This window comes from Pelophylax lessonae, assembly GCF_965119305.1.
Source record: "Pelophylax lessonae genome assembly, chromosome: 7".
In the NCBI taxonomy this organism is placed as follows: Eukaryota; Metazoa; Chordata; class Amphibia; order Anura; family Ranidae; genus Pelophylax; species Pelophylax lessonae.
This window is the reverse complement of record NC_138774.1, coordinates 63,581,451-63,599,479: the sequence shown is the minus strand read 5'-3', so window position 1 is coordinate 63,599,479 and position 18,029 is coordinate 63,581,451. Positions and strand designations below refer to the sequence as shown.

The following is an 18,029-nucleotide window of genomic DNA, read 5'->3' as shown; positions in this document are numbered from 1 at the left end:
CCATTCCCAGGTAGGGAAGACGAACCGACGGACACAGCGTCGACTTTGGAACGTTTATCGTCCAACCAAACTCCTGCCGAGTCTGCATCGTGGCGGACAGGGCCTCCACCAGACCCTGGCTGGTCGCAGACCGAACTAGAATGTCGTCCAGATACCCCAGGACAGAGATGCCCTGGGCCCTCAACAAAGCCAGAACCAGTGCAAGCACCTTGGTGAACACCTGTGGGGCCGAAGCGAGACCAAAAGGTAACGCCACGAATTGGTAGTGATCCTCCGCAAAGGCGAATCGAAGGTACCTCTGGCTCAGGATGTGAAGGTACGCATCCTTCAAGTCGATGGAAGTCATGAACTCCCCTGGAACCAGGGCAGCCACCACCGACCGCAGTGATTCCATGCAGAACTTGCGAACCCGCACAAAGCGGGTCAGGGCCTACAAATCCAGGAGCAGACGAACCTCGCCCTCCTTTCTGGGCACAGTGAACAGATTGGAATAGAACCCCCGAAATCTGTCCCGGTGAGGCACCGGGACCACCACTCCCTGAGCCCTCAGATCCCGCACCGCCAGGTGCAGATCCCGCAAACGCTCCGGAGACAGTTGAAGATTTGAGGGAAAAAATCTGCTCTCCGTATAGAGAAAATTCGATCTTGTAGCCAGACCGAACGATTTCCTGAACCCACCTGTCCCGAACCCGGGCCAGCCAGGGTTGAAGAAAACCAAGCAAGCGTCCCCCCACCCCAGAACTGGGTGAGGGCGCCCCTTCAGGCCGCATTGTTATGGCAGTGGGTCCGGACTGGCCGGACTTCTGCTTACCTGACCACGGCTTCTTTTGGGAGCCTTGACCCTTGAAGGGCTTGCCCTTATAGTGCGACCGAAAGGCACGAAAGGACCCCTGAGAGTGCCGAAAAGAAGCATGCTTCTTACCCTGAGCAGCCTTAGCCTTGCAGGAGTGGGGCAGGAGCGTGCTCTTGCCACCCGTGACCCCCTTTATCAGCGTATCCAAAGATTCGCCAAAAAAGCGAGACCCATCATAAGGCAGATTGGCTAAGGTTTTCGCGCAAAGAGTGGTCCACAGACCAACACTTCAACCAAACCAAGCGGCGAGACAACACCGCCACACTGTGTACACGTGCAGCCAACGGTACCATATCCAAGTCCACATCACACAGATACATGACACCCTGATGGGTTTGATCCAAAGTCGCCGGGGAGGCAGATTCAGCCACCAGGACGCGCCTAAGCACCTGCGTCCAATTCGCGACAGCCTGGGCTGTCATAAGTGAAGCAAATAAAGCTTTCAGCATAGACCCGGCAACAGAGTAAGTATGGCGGGCAAGAGACTCCAGTCTCCTGTCCGTGGCATCCCGGAACACCGGGGCATCCTCTGAGGGAACCGCAGTGGACTTATTCAAAACCGCCACCGCGCGATCCACCAGAGGTGGCACACACCAACGTTCATCAGTAGCGGGTGTGAAGGGATAACGCAGCCTGAACCTACTCGGTACAGCAAAAGGCTTGCGTACATAGCGCCATTGTTCCTTAACAGCGCGCTGTTCACCTTGTAAATGCAGCTCTTGCTTGATAGAAGCAATCAATTCATCCATGAGAGCAAGCTCTTCAGACGAGCCAGGGGGAGAATTATCCACCCCTTCTACCTCAGCCTCCACCTCGGACCCCACAAGATCCAGGGAGGAATGGGACCCCGATAAGGAGACCCCAGCCATAGCAGCCCCACCACCATCATCCTCTGATTCAGAGGAAATTAAAAGTCTGGGCCGTTTCGTGGAGTGAGCAGCCACCAGCATTTTCAGCAGCAATATTAGCCACAACCGCAGCCAAATCCCCCCCGGGGGGGGGGGGGAGACAGCAGGCCCTTGTGAACCCGCCAAGTGGTAGGAAATTTGCTTTCCTATGAATCCATTGCCCCCAGAACAGACCGGAAAATAAAGGGTTAACAGCCCCTACAACAAGCGAGGCGAGCGCTGCCCACCGCCACACACACTAGCACAATCGAGACCCCCACAGGGATAAAGGCTAAACTTAGGCAAGGACACAGGGATAGATAGGATAAAACCTGCAAAGACCACTGCTGCTGCTCCGATCGGTGCGCCCAGGGAGAAGGATGAGAGTGTAATACAGGGCGCTTCTGTGCAAGCCTATGGAAGGCTACAAGAAAATGGCCGCCAGCAGTGTTACCATGCGGCCGGAGCGAGCGCTGTCAAAAATGGATTTTTGTAAAATCTTACCGTAAAATCCTTTTCTCTTAGCTCATCGACAGACGTAGTCCTCGGTGATACACCACCTTCGGGTTATGTTACCTCCGCAGGAGCAGGACTAGACAGGAAATTAAAAAGCTCTGGCCACACCCTAGGGGCAGTCCCAGAGGGTATATCCTCTCTCTCTCTGCCTCAGCAAATCAGTTATGTGAAAAAGCAGTGCTTAGAGAATTTAACCCAACCCAACTCCAAAACAGAGGGGCGGGGACTACGTCTGTCGATGAGCTAAGAGAAAAGGATTTTACGGTAAGATTTTACAAAAATCCATTTTTCTCTAGCGCTCATCGACAGACGTAGTCCTCGGTGATACACCACCTTCGGGACGTCCCAGAGCAGTATCACAACTGAGGGGTGGGAAAATGGAAATCAAATCCCAATCTAGAAGGCCCAATCGGTGCCAACTAGAAGTTTACAATGCTCATCCTTAATGATGAGACTCAACAAAAGAGAGAAAAAAATTTTTCTTTTTTTTTTTTTTTTTTTTTTTTTTTTTTTCAAACAGAAAAAAACCCTCGAGGTAGACCACCGGTCTCCTCAAATTGCGGCCTGCAAAACCTTGCGGCCAAATGAGGCATCCGCCGATGCCGTCACATCAATTTTATAGAATTTAGTAAAGGTATGTACCGACGACCAAGTGGCCGCCTTACATACCTGGACCACTGACGCCTGATGGCGAAAGGCCCAGGAAGTACTGAGCGCTCGAGTGGAGTGCGCCCTAACAGGGAACGGAGGACTCTGACCCTTAATAGAATAAGCCTGTACCACCGTTTGTCTAATCCATTTGGCAATGGTCGCGGCAGATGCAGGCAACCCCTTTCTGGGGCCATCCGTGATCACAAAAAGTGAATCCGTCTTACGGAATGATTCCGTAGCTTTCAGGTATACCCTGATTGCCCGAACCACATCCAAGGAATGCAACGCATGTTCCCGATGATGCTTGGGCTGAGGACACAAGGAAGGTAGTACAATATCTTCATTCAGATGAAAATCTGAAACCACCTTAGGAAGAAAAGATGGCTTAGGATGAAGTACTACCTTATCCCTATGAATCACTAGGTATGGGGACTGGCATGATAATGCAGCCAGTTCTGACACCCTGCGAGCAGAAGTAATAGCCACCAAGAAGGCCACCTTCTGGGATAAAGTAAGCAAGGGAATCTCCCTGATGTTTTCAAAGGGAGGTTTCTGTAGAACCGACAAAACCAAATTAAGATCCCAGGGCGGTAAGGGCGCGCGGACTGGAGGAGCCAGGTGCCGCACCCCCTGGATGAAATTCCGCACCAAGGATTTGGTAGCTAAAGGTTTCTGAAAGAAGATTGCTAATGCTGAAACTTGACCCTTGATGGTGCTCAAGGCTAGCTTCTGCTCAACCCCTTGTTGCAAAAAGGCCAATATTCGAGACACCGAATAGGTACGTGGAGGAAATCCTAAAGATTCGCACCACGCAATGTAAGTCTTCCATGTGTGATAATAGACTTTGCTGGAAGTCGCTTTCCTTGCTTTAATAAGGGTAGGAATGACTGAAGTAGACAAACCTCTGTCCTTCAGTACTTGGGTCTCAATGGCCAGGCCATTAAAACCAGCGACTGTAAAGCACGAAGGTAAATAGGTCCTTGAAACCACAGACACTCCCTGAGACGAAGTTCCCACGGAACGTCTGCGACTAACATGTCCAAGTCGGCCAGGCCGGCTTGAAGAGGCCAGCCTAGAATTTCTAGGACCACTGGCGCTGATAGGATCTGAACCAGGCGTCCCTAGAGCTATCTGGCCCCGACCATCCGAGAAAGTCTGGTCGTTTTCTGTTCCCACACATTTATCAGATACCTGATAGTTATCAGGAAAGGTGATCTTTTCTGGTTGAACCTCAGGGACCGAAGTCACCCGACTAGAGGCTACTTGGCCTATCTGGTCAATCAGATCCGATTCCTGTGAGGTATCGGGACTAATCTTAGGAAAAGGTAAAGGAAAAGATCTATACAGGGAACGGTAACTACCGCTTCCTGTACTTAAATGTTGGAAGGGAAGAATCGCACCGGTAGTAGTGGTAGATGCTCGATCTAATGTCCTGAATACCGGTGAAAACGTCCCCCCACCCTGAAATCGGGTGGGGGCGCACCTTCAGGCTGTGTACTCCTTTACTTCGGGTTTGGCTGGGTTGGTCCTCTGCTTGTCCGACCATCCCTTCTTGAACCCTCCTGGAGGAGTCTTGCCTTTCCCGGGAGTACCAGCCGGGCGCCCTTTATGGGCGGTAAAGAAAGGTCCTCGCTTGTTGCGAGGTCCCTTAACTTTTGCAGCCTGTGGCAAAAAAGTACTCTTGCCCCCGGTGGCATCCTTAATGATTTCATCTAGGTTGGCTCCAAATAGACGATTCCCCTGAAAAGGGAGATTGGTCAAAGTCTTTTTGGAACCTAGGTCAGCTGACTAGCATTTTAACCACAGCACACGTCTGAGGATCACTGCTAACTTAGATGCATGCCCTAACAAGGGAGTAGTGTCCAAGGCTGCGTCACAGATAAACTGTAGCCCTTGTATAATCTGTTCCATCAAATCAGATGTCTCCTGGGGAATATCTTTTCCCCTAAGATCTTGGCGTACCATTTTCGCCCATTCCGTAAGTGTCTGGGAAACTAGACCAATAACAATTACTGGTCTAAATGCTGACCCTATCAGAGAAAAGATAGTGCGGGACTCCGCTTCTATCTTTCGATCCACCGGATCCTTAAAGGACGAAGTGTCCTCCACTGGAATAACCGTGGCTTTATTCAGCCTGGAAATAGGCGGATCCACGACTGGTGGTACCGTCCATTTCTTAATGATGGATTCCTCAAACGGATAGCGTCTAGCAATACGCTTGGAAATAGTAAAGGTACGTTTAGAATGCTCCCATTCTCCTTTAATCTGATTACCAAAACATTTAGGTACAGGAAAAGCCTTCGCCGTCTTGATGGGCTTATTAGTCCCAAAAGGCCTTTCTGTTTCAGTTGCCTCTGCCGGTAAAGCCTCAAGTTTTAAGGTTTCTTGCACTGCCACAACTAGTGCGTCCACCAATGCTTCTTCCTGAATTATAGCAGGAGAAGAAGCGTCCTCCTCACTGTCTGCGGGGGCTTTACCTGGGATAACAGCCCTTGCAGAGGAACCTGCAACTGCAGTGACCATCTCTGAATCAGAGTCAGAGGTGTCAGATAGTATAGGGGTAGGCGGGGGTCGCTTCCTTGACCCCCGTCCCTGACAGGCCGCCTCCACCCGAGCCACCATAGACTCCAAAATTGCTGTAAATGACTCTATACTCTGTGCACCGGCGGGTCCCGAGGCCCCCTCGAGGGAAACAGGTGGGGGAATATGTGTGGCAGGGTCCATAATAACTCCAGTTACTTCCTGGATGATATAATTCAAAAGTAAAGAAAAAACTTTTTTTTTTTTTTTTTTTTTTGACCCTCAGTGCCACAAAAAAACCCCTTAGTGTTACCTGCTAGGGATCCCTATCGATCGAGAGAGAGAGAGATAGACCCCCAGGCTCACCACTTGATGTTCAGAGTTAAACTGCAACAGCTTACAGCGCTGTCTTAGACAAACAGGAAGTCTTTTGGCTGGCTGCCCAGGAAGAAGGGAGGCGGCTCCGCCCCTCTGCACGCCTTCCGGCGCCTCCCCCAAGCTCCACGAGGTGTAGAATCACCTCAAACATGGCCGCCCCCATGCTGGAGACACGAGGCTACGCCAAAATGGCGGCTCGTGCAATCCAGCAAAAAAAATGGCGGCGGCCTGTGCTGACTAGCGGTGTGCTGCAGGCACACAACACTCTCTCTGCATGGGGATATGGCGTGGTTGGCGGTACCAGCCCTGGCGGACCGCATGGCCGTTCGGGAGGCCTGCTAATAGCTGGAGATCTGATTTGGAAGGCAGTCTACATGTCCATGGCTTCTGACTGGTAGGTAGCTTATACTTAACCCATAAGATTCCCAGAATGCCACAGATTACATCTTTAAAACATGTATACAATAGATTGTTAGCTCCCAAACCAAGCCTCCTGGCTTTTTGCACACATAAAATCACACTCAAAGTAGGAGGATTTGTGACATGTTATAGGATAGAAAGAACTCTTTCTTACCATACAGAGAGGGGCCCGCGTTCACCACAAAACCCGTCAGGGAAAAAGGGGGAACATACTACTCACCATACCGGAACCAGGCGGGCACCAACTCCTGACAGTACCCCTCTCCACCGGAGCGGGAGGGCTGTCGACCGATACGTGACTCATGGTTTTTGGCGTTTCAGCGAGACGTTTAACTCGCGGGTTCAGTCCTTTTAATGGGACTTTGTCGCGGCCGACCCAGCGCGGAGCTATGGCCTGCACGCGCTCGTAGGCTGAACTGGGGTGACCACCGGATCTCGACATCCAGCCCGTCGCCCAGTTCAGCTTTCTTGCTTGAAGATCTCACAGGAACACTGGAGAAAAAAAGCTGTCCAAAAATCCTTTTAGAAAAAAATTCTTGCCAGGACCTAAGATCCCAGCAAGGTATCTAGGTCCTTACTCCTAACTAGACAGAAAATAACTGATTTGCTGAGGCAGAGAGAGAGAGGATATACCCTCTGGGACTGCCCCTAGGGTGTGGCCAGAGCTTTTTAATTTCCTGTCTAGTCCTGCTCCTGCGGAGGTAACATAACCCGAAGGTGGTGTATCACCGAGGACTACGTCTGTCGATGAGCGCTAGAGAAAATGGCGTCGTTTGGCGCCGAAAACTCCGCTCCCTCACCTCAGTGAAATGCACAGTAAACATGGCGGACCGCCGCAGCGGTCTTAGTAATGTGCCCCAACACGATTCATGCATGTTATACAGCACACAGTCTGACACACAGATCCAGTCTGACACAGAAGTGCAGCACAGCCCCCCTCCTTGCAGCCCACAGCATGCAGCCAGAGAGATAGGGAACATTTACAGTGTGACAGAGGCAGGGTAACACAGTCCCAGACTGACACCCCCCAGACAGACAGGTCCCCACATAGATTTACACTTACCTCATAGGTGGCGTGGGGAACCCGCACAGGCGAACAAGCCACTGTACATGAGACAGGGAGAGTCGCATCCAGGACGCAGCAAAGGTGGGTTAAGAAACCGCCCAGCGTCCAGTGAGGTAGCCACCTCACCATAGCATCCCTGCACCGAACAGGGATGGGTCATTCAGAACGTCAGGAGCAGTACCTGACTGAACGCTCGATGGCGGGCTGAGAAGCCACTGACCCACAACCTGCGAACAGGGGGGTCAGCCAGAGACATAGCCCGCATGATCCTCTTCATCAGAAGAACTAAACTAATGCTGGTAAAAATAACAGCTAGGTAAAGAAAGAGAAAAAAACTCGAAATAAAATCAAAAAAGAAGAAAAAGGCTGAGACAAAAGCCCCAGCATAGAGACATGCAGCCACTCCTGACAAGCTAGACATTGAAACTGAGGAATGGATACAGGAAATGGGAGGGTATTGACTGAGAGGACCACCCCCTGGGGGTGGGATATGTTAAAACCTTTAATATTGACATATTCTGTTGCCTAGCTACTCCTACGAAGCAGGGACTAATACCCCATTGTGACGAATATGAAGATGGCGGCGACTGTCGGAGGACGTAAGAGAAAGTATTTTTCATTTTCTGTTTGTAATACACTGAAGCATATTCCTCCTATTATATAGCCCTGTCTTATCTTCTTCCTCCAGACTCACAGTCTGTCCTCATGGCATCAAAAGAAAGCAAAATGTCTTATTGATTTTAGCAGGCCTTTACACACTTATATTATATATATATATATATATATATATACACAGTATATAAATTATTTATTATTACAGGTACTTAAATAGCACCATCAATTCATGCAGCACTTTACATATATTATACATTCACACAGGGCTTTTTTTCAGCAGGAACGCGGGGGAACGGAGTTCCGGAACCTCCAGTCTGAATGTATGCAATGGCAAAGGGGTGCTGGGGCCAGTGGGGTGAGCTTGATTGCTTAGGGCAACTATTGTTGCTGGGGGGCTATTGTTGTTGGGGGGGGGGGGGAGTCTATTGTTGCAGGGGAGGATTTATTGGAGGGGGGGGCGATTGTTGCAGGGGAGGATTCATTGTTGCTGGGGGGGGGGGCTATTGTTGTTGGGAGGGTCTATTGTTGCTGATTGCAGGGGATCTATTTTACTGTTTTTTCTATTGTTGCAGGGGAAGATTTATTGCTGCTGGGGGGATCTATTGTTGGGGGGGTCTATTGTTGCTGATTCCAGGGGATCTATTTTACTTCTTTTCTAGTTATCATTAACAAATTCTATACAAAATTACCTAGAACCACAACATGATACTTGGTTCTGTATTCTCTAAAAGGAGGGGGGGTACTAGGAGGTGGGCAGAGGGTGGAACCAAAGGACAGCGCTCGGAGGTGGGTAGGGTAGTGGAGACAAGGGGTGACTCAGAAGAGGGGAGTACCTGCACCTATTCTGAGAAAAAAAGCCCTGCATTCACATCATATGCAATTGTGTAAAGGAGTAATAATAAAGAAAGTGGAAAAGGTCCACTTTTATCAAGAAGACAATTTGCTTTCTTTACATAAAAGAAAAAAAAAAAAATTATATATATATATATATATATATATATATATATACACACACACACACACACACACACACACACACACACTCCTAAACCTTGTGGACAGCCTTCCCGGAAGAGTTGAAGCTGTTATAGCTGCAAAGGATGGTCCAACTCAATATTGAACCCTACGGACTAAGACTGGGGTGCCATTAAAGTTCATGTGCGTGTAAATGCAGGCGTCCCAATACTTTTGGTAAAAAGTACATACACACGCAAGAATTCACATACAGATCATTTTAAATTCCTTTTAAATTTAACTTTTCTCATTTAGGCAAGAAGGACGTAGTCCAAAGCTGCCTGTAGGCTCCTGGAATGCTGATGTCACTTATCTCAGGAGGCTTCAGGGCTATGTACAGCACATGTGCCATCACACATCACCAGGAAACCAGCTGTAAGAACGTGAAAAAGACAGCTGACTACTGATCACATAAAAAGAGAAGATGGCCGATCATGACCAGCTGTGCAGCACAGGAGTGGTGGATTACGGAAGAACAACACTGGACTTGCTGGGTGTGTGAGAACATACATGGAGGACAACCCTGGTAAAAATCGTAAGGCCTCCTTCACACTGATTCCAGCAACAAGAATCAGCAGATTCTTGCAGATGGAATGACAGGCACTTGCAAATAGTGGAGGGGGGGGGGGGGGGTCAGGCTGTATTGGCAGGCTGACAGTGGCCATAGCTGTCCACAAGCAGTCGCACACCAGACACCTAACTGCAGGTAACTACTTGCTGTGCGACTATATGCAAACAGTGACAGCTGCTATCAACCTGTTACACTTTATGCAGACTGATGGCCACCACTATTCACATACACCTGTAATTCCAGCCGCAAGAATCCACTGATTCTTACCAATGGAATCCGGTGTATGCAGCTAAATGTGAAGAAGGCCTAAGAGGGGATTGAAATAAAAAAAAAAAAAAATAGCGAGGGGGGGGGGGGTAAGGTTCCACTTTAAAGGAGATGTATGGGGGTACTAAAAAAAAATAACAAACACACTCACTTCTTTGCTGCAGCTGTTCCTCCCCACCTATAAGAATGAGGACTGAGTGATCACATGACTGCTGAATGCTGATTACTCAGTTCCTGGTCTTCTTGAAACAGAGAGCAGTGACTGTCAATCACCGCTCTCCACTCTGCCTGTATCGCCAGGCTGGATAGGGACGGGCACATCTGGCTTCAGCTCTCAGCTGTGAACTGAGACCCAGAGCCAGCTATCAATTACACAGCTGGGTGGATCCCGACAATATGAACAGGATTCTTCCACAGCCTGGAGCCACTCTGTGACATCAGCTGATAGCGCAGTCAGCTTATTGTGGGTTACAGGAAAGCAAAAGTAAGTGCCCTGCTGTGACCCACAAAAGAAGTATGACCAGGGCTTTTTTTCCCTCAGAGAATAGATGCACAAACTCCCCCATTTTTAAATCACCCCTTGTCTCTGCCCCCTACCTAGGTTCCGCCCCCTACCCACCTTCCAGTACCACTGCTTTCCGAGAATACAGAACCAACTATTATTTTGTGGTGTGAAGTAATTTGTATGCAATTTGTTATAACAAAAAAAAAAAAAAAAAAGAAGTAGTAAAATAGATCCCCTGCAGCCAGAAATAGTAGACTCCACCCCAGTAGCAACAGACTCCAACCCAGCCACACTAGATTCCCCCCCAGCAACAATAAACCCCTCACACAACATTATACCTGCAACCCTCGATAAAAATCAATTTTTTTTTTTTTTATCAAAAAAGTCTGAATTTTTTTTATTTAAATCAGATTTTTTTTTTATTTTAATCAAATTGATTTTATTAAAATGCTTTTGGAGCAAAAATGTATCACTTTAAATTTACATTTTTGGTAAACTCAATAAATAAATCCAAGCTCTGCAAGCTGAGATAACATAGCACTGCATTGATGCATTCACACAATTTCATACTAACTACCAGCAAGAATAAGTCCTTACATTTAAAGAGCACCTGTCATTTCAGATCCATCATGGCAGCGCCCGTTAGCGGGCATTCACCTTGTTGTGTCACTGCCGCATCACCAGCCGTCCCATTAAAGTGAATGGGACTGTTGTGAGTCAACAGCGGGTCAAAGGAGCCGCTGTGGGACAGAGATGACAGTTGCACTTTAAAAATTATGATTTAAATCAAGCCTTTTTACTAGTGATTTAAATCATGATTTAAAATGTGATTTAAATCAAATCCACCCTGCCCCCCCTCCCCCCAGCAACAATGGGCCCCCTGTTACAGAACACCACCTCAGCAACAAGAGATCCAACCCAGCAACATTACACCCCCAGAGGCAACAACAGATCTTCCAGCAGCAAGCAACAATAGACCTTTCCCTAAATGGTAGATCCCTGTCAGCAACAATTGACCCCTCAGCAACATAAAACACCCCCTAGCAACAATAGACCCCCATGCAACAATAGATTCCAGCCAGTTACAATAGATCCTCCAGCAACCAGCATCATAGACCCTCTAGCATCCCCAACCATTAACCGCTTCCCCACTGCTCACTGTGCTGCTACTGCGGCACAGTGGCTCGTTATCATCTGGCGACGTAGGTCTACGTCACCAGACATTCCCCTCTCTTGGCGGGGCGCGCGTGCCGCCGGAGGCTCCCTCCCGCTGTTTTCAGTCACAGCGGAAGTCGGGCCAGGGGAGGAGCGGCAGCGATCCGCGCTGCTCTTCCCCGATCATCGGGGAATCTAGTTTGGAGATCCGCGCGCTTGTGTAAACAGAGTGGGCGGATCTCCTAAGTGACAGGCAGGGTCAGATTGCAGGGTTCAGCATAGCTGAACATGCGATCTGTCCTTGTGTCACATAGTCCCCTCCCCCCCACACGTTAGTAAGCACCAGGCATACATTAACCCCTCCCTCTCCAGCATATTTATAGCACTGATTACTGCAGTAATGTCACTGGTAACCCCAAAAGTGTCAAAAATGTCAGTCAAGGGTCCGATCTGTCCGCCGCAATGTCGCAGTCCCGCAAAAAAAAAGAAAAAAAAAAAGAAAAAAAAAAAAAAAAAAAAATCGCAGATCGCCGCCATTCCGCGTTAAAAAAAAAAAAACACCAAAAATTACAAAAATCTTTCCCTTAGTTAGTAAACGCAATAACTTTTGCGCAAACCAATCAAAATACGCTTATTCTGATTTTGTTTACCAAACATAGATAGCAGAAAACAAATTGGCCAAAAATGTAAAAAAAATTAGATTTTTACATTTTTTGGGGGGGAATTTCATATAAAAAAATGTTAAAAATATTGTTCTTTTTTCATAATAAACGCTATTTTTTTGTTTATAGCGCAAAAAGTAAAAATCGCACAGGTGATCAAATACCACCAAAAGAAAGCTCTGTTTGTGGGAAAAAAAGGACATAAATTTTGTTTGGGTACAGCGTCACATGACCGCGCAATTGTCAGTTAAAGTCGCACAGCGCCGAATCGCAAAAAGTGGCCTGGACGTAAGACAGCAAAATACTCCGGTGGTAAAGTGGTTAATTGCATTCAGTGCTGGAGGTGCCGGAACTGCGTTCCTCCAGACAAAAAGCCCTGAGTATGACCAAAAAAGTTTTGGTCACACTTCTTTTTTTAATGTGTCTGAAGGAAGAACGATCAGAAACCTTCCAGAAAGCAGACACCAATCATTCTCTAAACATCAGTCTCCAGGACAGGTTTGCACGTAGGCAGTTGCTGTAGATTGTCTGATGCCATACTTTGCACTGTTTTATAGGTGAGGCCGATCACTACGGCAATGACAGTTTTTATGGTCTTGGAAACTTTTTCGATATCTGGCTTCCTGGACATGAAATCCTTTTCTGTCTTCGTGTATATAGATAAAAACATTTAGAATTACACTGACCACCAATACTCACAGCACAAATAACAACCTGCTGATCAGCATTCACATTTATATTTATACAGCAGTTATTATTAAGAGTAATCTGCCAGAGTATAATGGGAGAGAGTGCAGAGAAAACCAACAAGTCCTCCACAGTGGTGAAGAGGAAGTATTCATATGTCATAAATCTAAAAACAACACAAGCCAAGTTCCTCATTCCTCATACAGAACACACATGGCCTGACCTAACATGCTGCAGAACAACTTGAAAAAAAAACATCATGAACAGAAAAAATAGAATTAAAAAAATATTAAAAGAATAAATAAATAAAAAAACAGAGGCTGCCACCACACACCCATCTTTCTAAAAATGCTGCTTTCCTGGCGGCCAAACAGATTCCTTCAGTACAATACTTTAAGTCGGTGGTCAAGAACAAGGATGCAGACAAATACTGCTGACTTTAATCTTACTTTCCTGATCTTCATACTTGTTCCACGTTAAGGCTGCATTCACATGTCAGCGTGTAATCGCGGGCAGAACCGCCGCGGTTCCGCCCGCGATTCGGAGATTTATTGCAAATCGCGGGACGCCTAGCGTTGCCCGTTAATTTGCAATAGCCCCCCAAACGCCGAGCGATGTTGCCGTGATTTACGCCCGCCGAATCGCGGCAACATCGCGCAAACAAAATCGCGGGACGCAATACGCTCCAAAAAAGTACAAGAGCTTCTTTGGAGCGTATTGCGTCCCGCGATTTTGTTTGCGCAATGTTGCCGCGATTCGGCGGGCGTAAATCGCGGCAACATCGCTCGGCGTTTGGGGGGCTATTGCAAATCAACGGGCAACGCTAGGCGTCCCGCGATTTGCAATAAATCTCCGAATCGCGGGCGGAACCGCGGCGGTTCTGCCCGCGATCATACGCTGACATGTGAATGCAGCCTAAAGTGATTGTAAAGTCTTGTTTTAAAAAAAAAATAAAAATAACAAACATGTTAAACTTACCGCCTCTGTGCAGTTGGTTTTGCACAGAACAGCCCAGATCCTCTTCTTGGGTCCCTCATTCCTGCCACTGGCCCCTCCCTCCTATCGAGTGCCCCCACAGCAAGCAGCTTGCTATGGGGGCACCCGAGCCAAGCTGCAGCTTTGTATGTCCATTCAGACACGGAGCTGCCCCTGCCCCTCTCCTGATTGGCTCACTGACTTTGATTGACAGCAACAGCAGCCAATGGCGCCGCAGCTGTATCTCAGCCAATTAGAAGATAGAGTCCCAGAATAGCCAAGGGACTCGTGGACATCGCTGGACAGAGAGGGAGCACAGGTAAGTATTAGGGGGGGCTGAGGGGGGTTTCTACACACAGAAGGCCTTTCATCTTAATGCATAGAATGCATTAAAATAAAAACCTTCCTGATTTTAAAACTCCTTTATTGACTTGAAGGAATGATACAAGTTATTCAGCACAGCAGCCAAACAGCATTTTCAAGAGGTCAAGAATGGCAGAAAATAAAGGGAAAATCTGGATGGCCGCACTCACTGAAAATCCACCTTTATTAGAAAAACGGGTAAAAACATCATAGGATACGCAACAGAGGAGTGAGGCTGTCTCCCTACAATAGCAGACCCCAAATCTCTAATGAGTTGGGCATCCTCAAAACGACTCTATATAAACTAAAAACTTTTTTTTTTTTAATTGAACTGTATTTTTCTTGCTACTACCATGACCTAACACCAAAAAACAACCCAAAATAAATTCTTCTGCTCCTGACGATCACAGCGATACCACATATGTGTGTTATTTGTTGTTTGTACCCGTAGTACAGCCCAGAAACAATATTACGTATTTTGCTTTTTTTTTATCTTTAATTTTTATTTAAAGCTCCGCTTATCTGCTTCCTCCCCTCCTCCAGTGCCATATTTGGCAAATTTCAGGAAGGGGCGGATACCTGTCAAAATAAGGTAGCCGCTCCCACTTCCGTGTTAGGTCACCGCGGCGATCTACGTCATTTACGGCCCCTCCTTCTCCCCCCCCCCCCCCCCACTACCTTCTGGGAGACACATCAGAGGTCCCAGAAGACAGCGGGACCATTCAGAAATCACATGCGCAGTAGGAAACAGGCTGTGAAGCCGCAAAGCTTCACTTAGCAAGGATGCCGGCGCCTACACCCTAAGCCAATGGAAGGATGGATCAGCTAGAGGTGCCAGTGCAGAGCATTCTGGGACTCCGACGTCACCGAAGAGGACGCTCTGGCTTCAGCTGCCCACACCTGAGATGGCAGCGCTGGACAAGACATTTACAAGGTAAGTATTTCTTCTAAAAGGTAAGTGAACCCGGGGACAGTTCAGAGGCTATCATTGCTGAAATGCACTAGCCCTGACTGTCCCGGGGGTATTTTTAATCGAACAAAAAATTTTGGAGGCCGGAACTCCGCTTTAAGACACATTAACTGACACTGATACTAATTTAAAAAAAAAAAAAAAAGAACCTGTCCAGAATATACTGACCCTGACCTTGACCCAAACACTAACCCTGGGGCTTAACAAGATCAAACCTTGATCAAGGTATTTTTATTTATTTTTTTAACTTTATTTTTATTTCTCTACACACATTTTTTTATCTTTGCAAGGACAGAGAGCGATACAATGTTTCTGTTTCGTCCATTCACAGAGACAGAAAACATGGGGGCGGGCTTTACAGTGACTGATCACTGTGATAGCCAATCAGAGGCTTTGGCAGTGATCAGGTGCCCCGGAATCGGATGTTCGGGGTCCTGATTGTTAAAACGGGGACCAGGGCTCTCGGTGAGACCCCAGTTTCTGTGCTGGGAGCGCACCAAAGGGCGATACGCAAATATGTGGACCCACAGAAAAAAGCCCACTCCAGCGGGGCTGCATATTTGCGTACGGTCGGCGTGAAGGGGTTCAGAGCAGACAGGTTTAGACCGGACTTCCACGTTAATGAATAAGCTTAGTTCACGTACCCCAATCCTCGCTGGTCAGCAGGTTATCCGCACAGAACTTGGTGTCCAGGTCGTTGAGCAGGAGTTCGGTAGCCATTGTTAGAGCCTCTGGTGAACTCTGACCTCTGTCACCTGTAATAGCAAACAGCAAAATGAGGAGGAGAAGGATATGTGGGTCAAAGGAAGGGGCTGGGGGAGGGGGTGGGCTAATGGGGACCCATAAGAGAAAAATAAAAGCTGACCCCGCTGATCCTCTGCAATAAGCGGGTTGTCTGCTTCCCATGTCAATCCTCAGGCTTCAACACTAGTTGGAATGATAAGCCTGTTGCGATGGTGAGGGTGCGCTTCAAGAGCCGATTTATGCCGACCGCGGTGCGGAGACGCTGTACGGCTGTAGACGTGTGTGGGTGCCATTACCTCCTAGCAACACGGGTGCGCACACTGCCCGCATGCGGTTTGTTGTGGCATGATTTTTAAAATTGCGCCTGAAGTATTTTTTGCACATTCAGTGTCCATGGAAATCAATGGGCTGCCAGGAACACGCAAGAAAAAAACAAAAAATGCATGCACTTGGACTAGGGTTGCACCGATCCGACTTTTTTGGACCCGATACCGATATCTGGTGTTGTGAAATCGCCGATACCGGTACCGATCCGGAGCTACACACAAAGCAAGCGGCTGCAGTAGAGAGCAAAGCCGCTGCTTCATGTGTGCGGCTCCTCCATTCACAGGCAGATACATCTGATATCACTCCGCCTGTGAGGCGGACCTATACAGGAAGTAGCGGCTCCCATCCCATAATACTACTGCACCTAGTAAGGGATGGCTGAGCCGTTACCAAGCAAAAACCGGATCAGCCAGTGGATTGGTCAATGTTACCGATCCCCCGATCCATCTAAAATGGCCATATCAGTGCCGATATCCGATCCGAATATCGGATCGGTGCATCCCTAACTTGGAGCTCCTAGGACCCGCTCATAGCACTTGTGGTGCAGGAAACATGCATGCTGGAGTCATTCATTTTTGACGCATCTAGCAAACTGCGCACGTTTTCAGCCTCCAAAATGCACGGTATCGCAGGACCAAGCGGTTTGATGCGATGCAGTTTAAAAAGTCGCATCTGCCGCACTTTTAGCGCGTTTGGCATCACATTGAAATGAAGGGATTTCTGGGATCATGCAAAAACGCGCATGTTATGGTGCGAACCGACCCTTGGGGTTCATTTATGTCATGCATCATATAATGAGCGTGCACTGGGATTCACAGCACTTTTTTTTTATTTTTAAACTTTATTGAGGTGTCACAAAATGACACTTCATTCAGTTTAATGCATCACAGGATTTTGTGACGCCACTGACAGTGGCAAAAAACGTAGAGGAGACGGATTTTTATGCAACGCACATGCGCAGATCATTTGCCACTGCAACAGCCCTTCTTGTACCTCTGAGTAGCGACCTGCAGTGGATGGCTTTTCAGAGGGTGTTAGCACAGGAGGTGATCCTGACATTTTATGACATCAGGTGGGGGTGAGATGTGTAAATATCATGCAAATCACTGTTGTGGCGCAGCATGATGGGGGTATTATTTATGCAGCATTATGTGTATAGCCATAAGCAGACAGATGATGTCATCAGTCACAGCCAGGGAAGGAGTGATGACATCACAGAGCTGATCCCTGTCAGGGAACACATGGGGCCATTCTAGAATCTCCATGACAGCACAGGATGAAGTCATGACAGCATTCAGGAGCTGCCCTTGCGCAGTGACCACACCAGGCCGGAAGTCCCTGAAGGCAGGATGCCCCCCCGGTCCCAGTGCTGGGGTCACCTGAGTGACGTCACCCCACACACACACACAAACAATGCTCGAACACAGCGGAGGGTATTGGGGGATAAGAGGGGGAAGCAAGCGCGTTTAATCACCGGAAAAGAAGCCCCGGGTCCTCCAGTGCCAGGAAGAGACTGCAGGCTCCGTCCTAGGTGTGACAACACTGTGCGAACCCCTCAACCAATCAGAAACAACTCCCTCAAAGCCTCCGCCAATAGGAGGCGGGAATTCATGTCCCTCCTACTACAACCAGGATGCTAATTTGTAGGGGAGGGAGTCGTAAAGGTCTCCTCCAATGAGCGGCACCTGCGAGCTTGCTTGTCAGGCGATTTCACCAATCGACCGTGGTCAAGGGGCTTTCCCAATAGTAGGCGTGTGATTGGGCAGTAAGGAAGAGTCATCTTTCAATAATTGGGCCGCAATGCTTTGCGACTGGCGCATGCGCAGTGTTCAATCGGCGAATCATTCTGGGAATTGTAGTTCATTCTTTTTTGTTTGTGACTA

At 48.1% G+C, this 18,029-nt stretch overlaps 1 protein-coding gene across 2 annotated transcripts in view; it reads right to left on the bottom strand.

Annotated features, from left to right (window-relative positions):
• ATF6B (activating transcription factor 6 beta) overlaps positions 1-17,692 on the bottom strand; it is a 105,583-nt gene extending 87,891 nt beyond the window's left edge. For both annotated transcript variants that reach the window (XM_082263704.1, XM_082263705.1), the window contains exons 1-2: positions 17,621-17,692; positions 15,720-15,830 (exon numbers count right to left, since the gene is read on the bottom strand). In XM_082263704.1, coding sequence (XP_082119830.1) covers positions 15,720-15,795 — 76 coding nt within the window. In that variant the 5' untranslated portion in view covers positions 15,796-15,830; positions 17,621-17,692. The remainder of the gene's footprint in view (positions 1-15,719; positions 15,831-17,620) is intronic.
• Between the last annotated feature and the right edge of the window lie 337 nt (positions 17,693-18,029).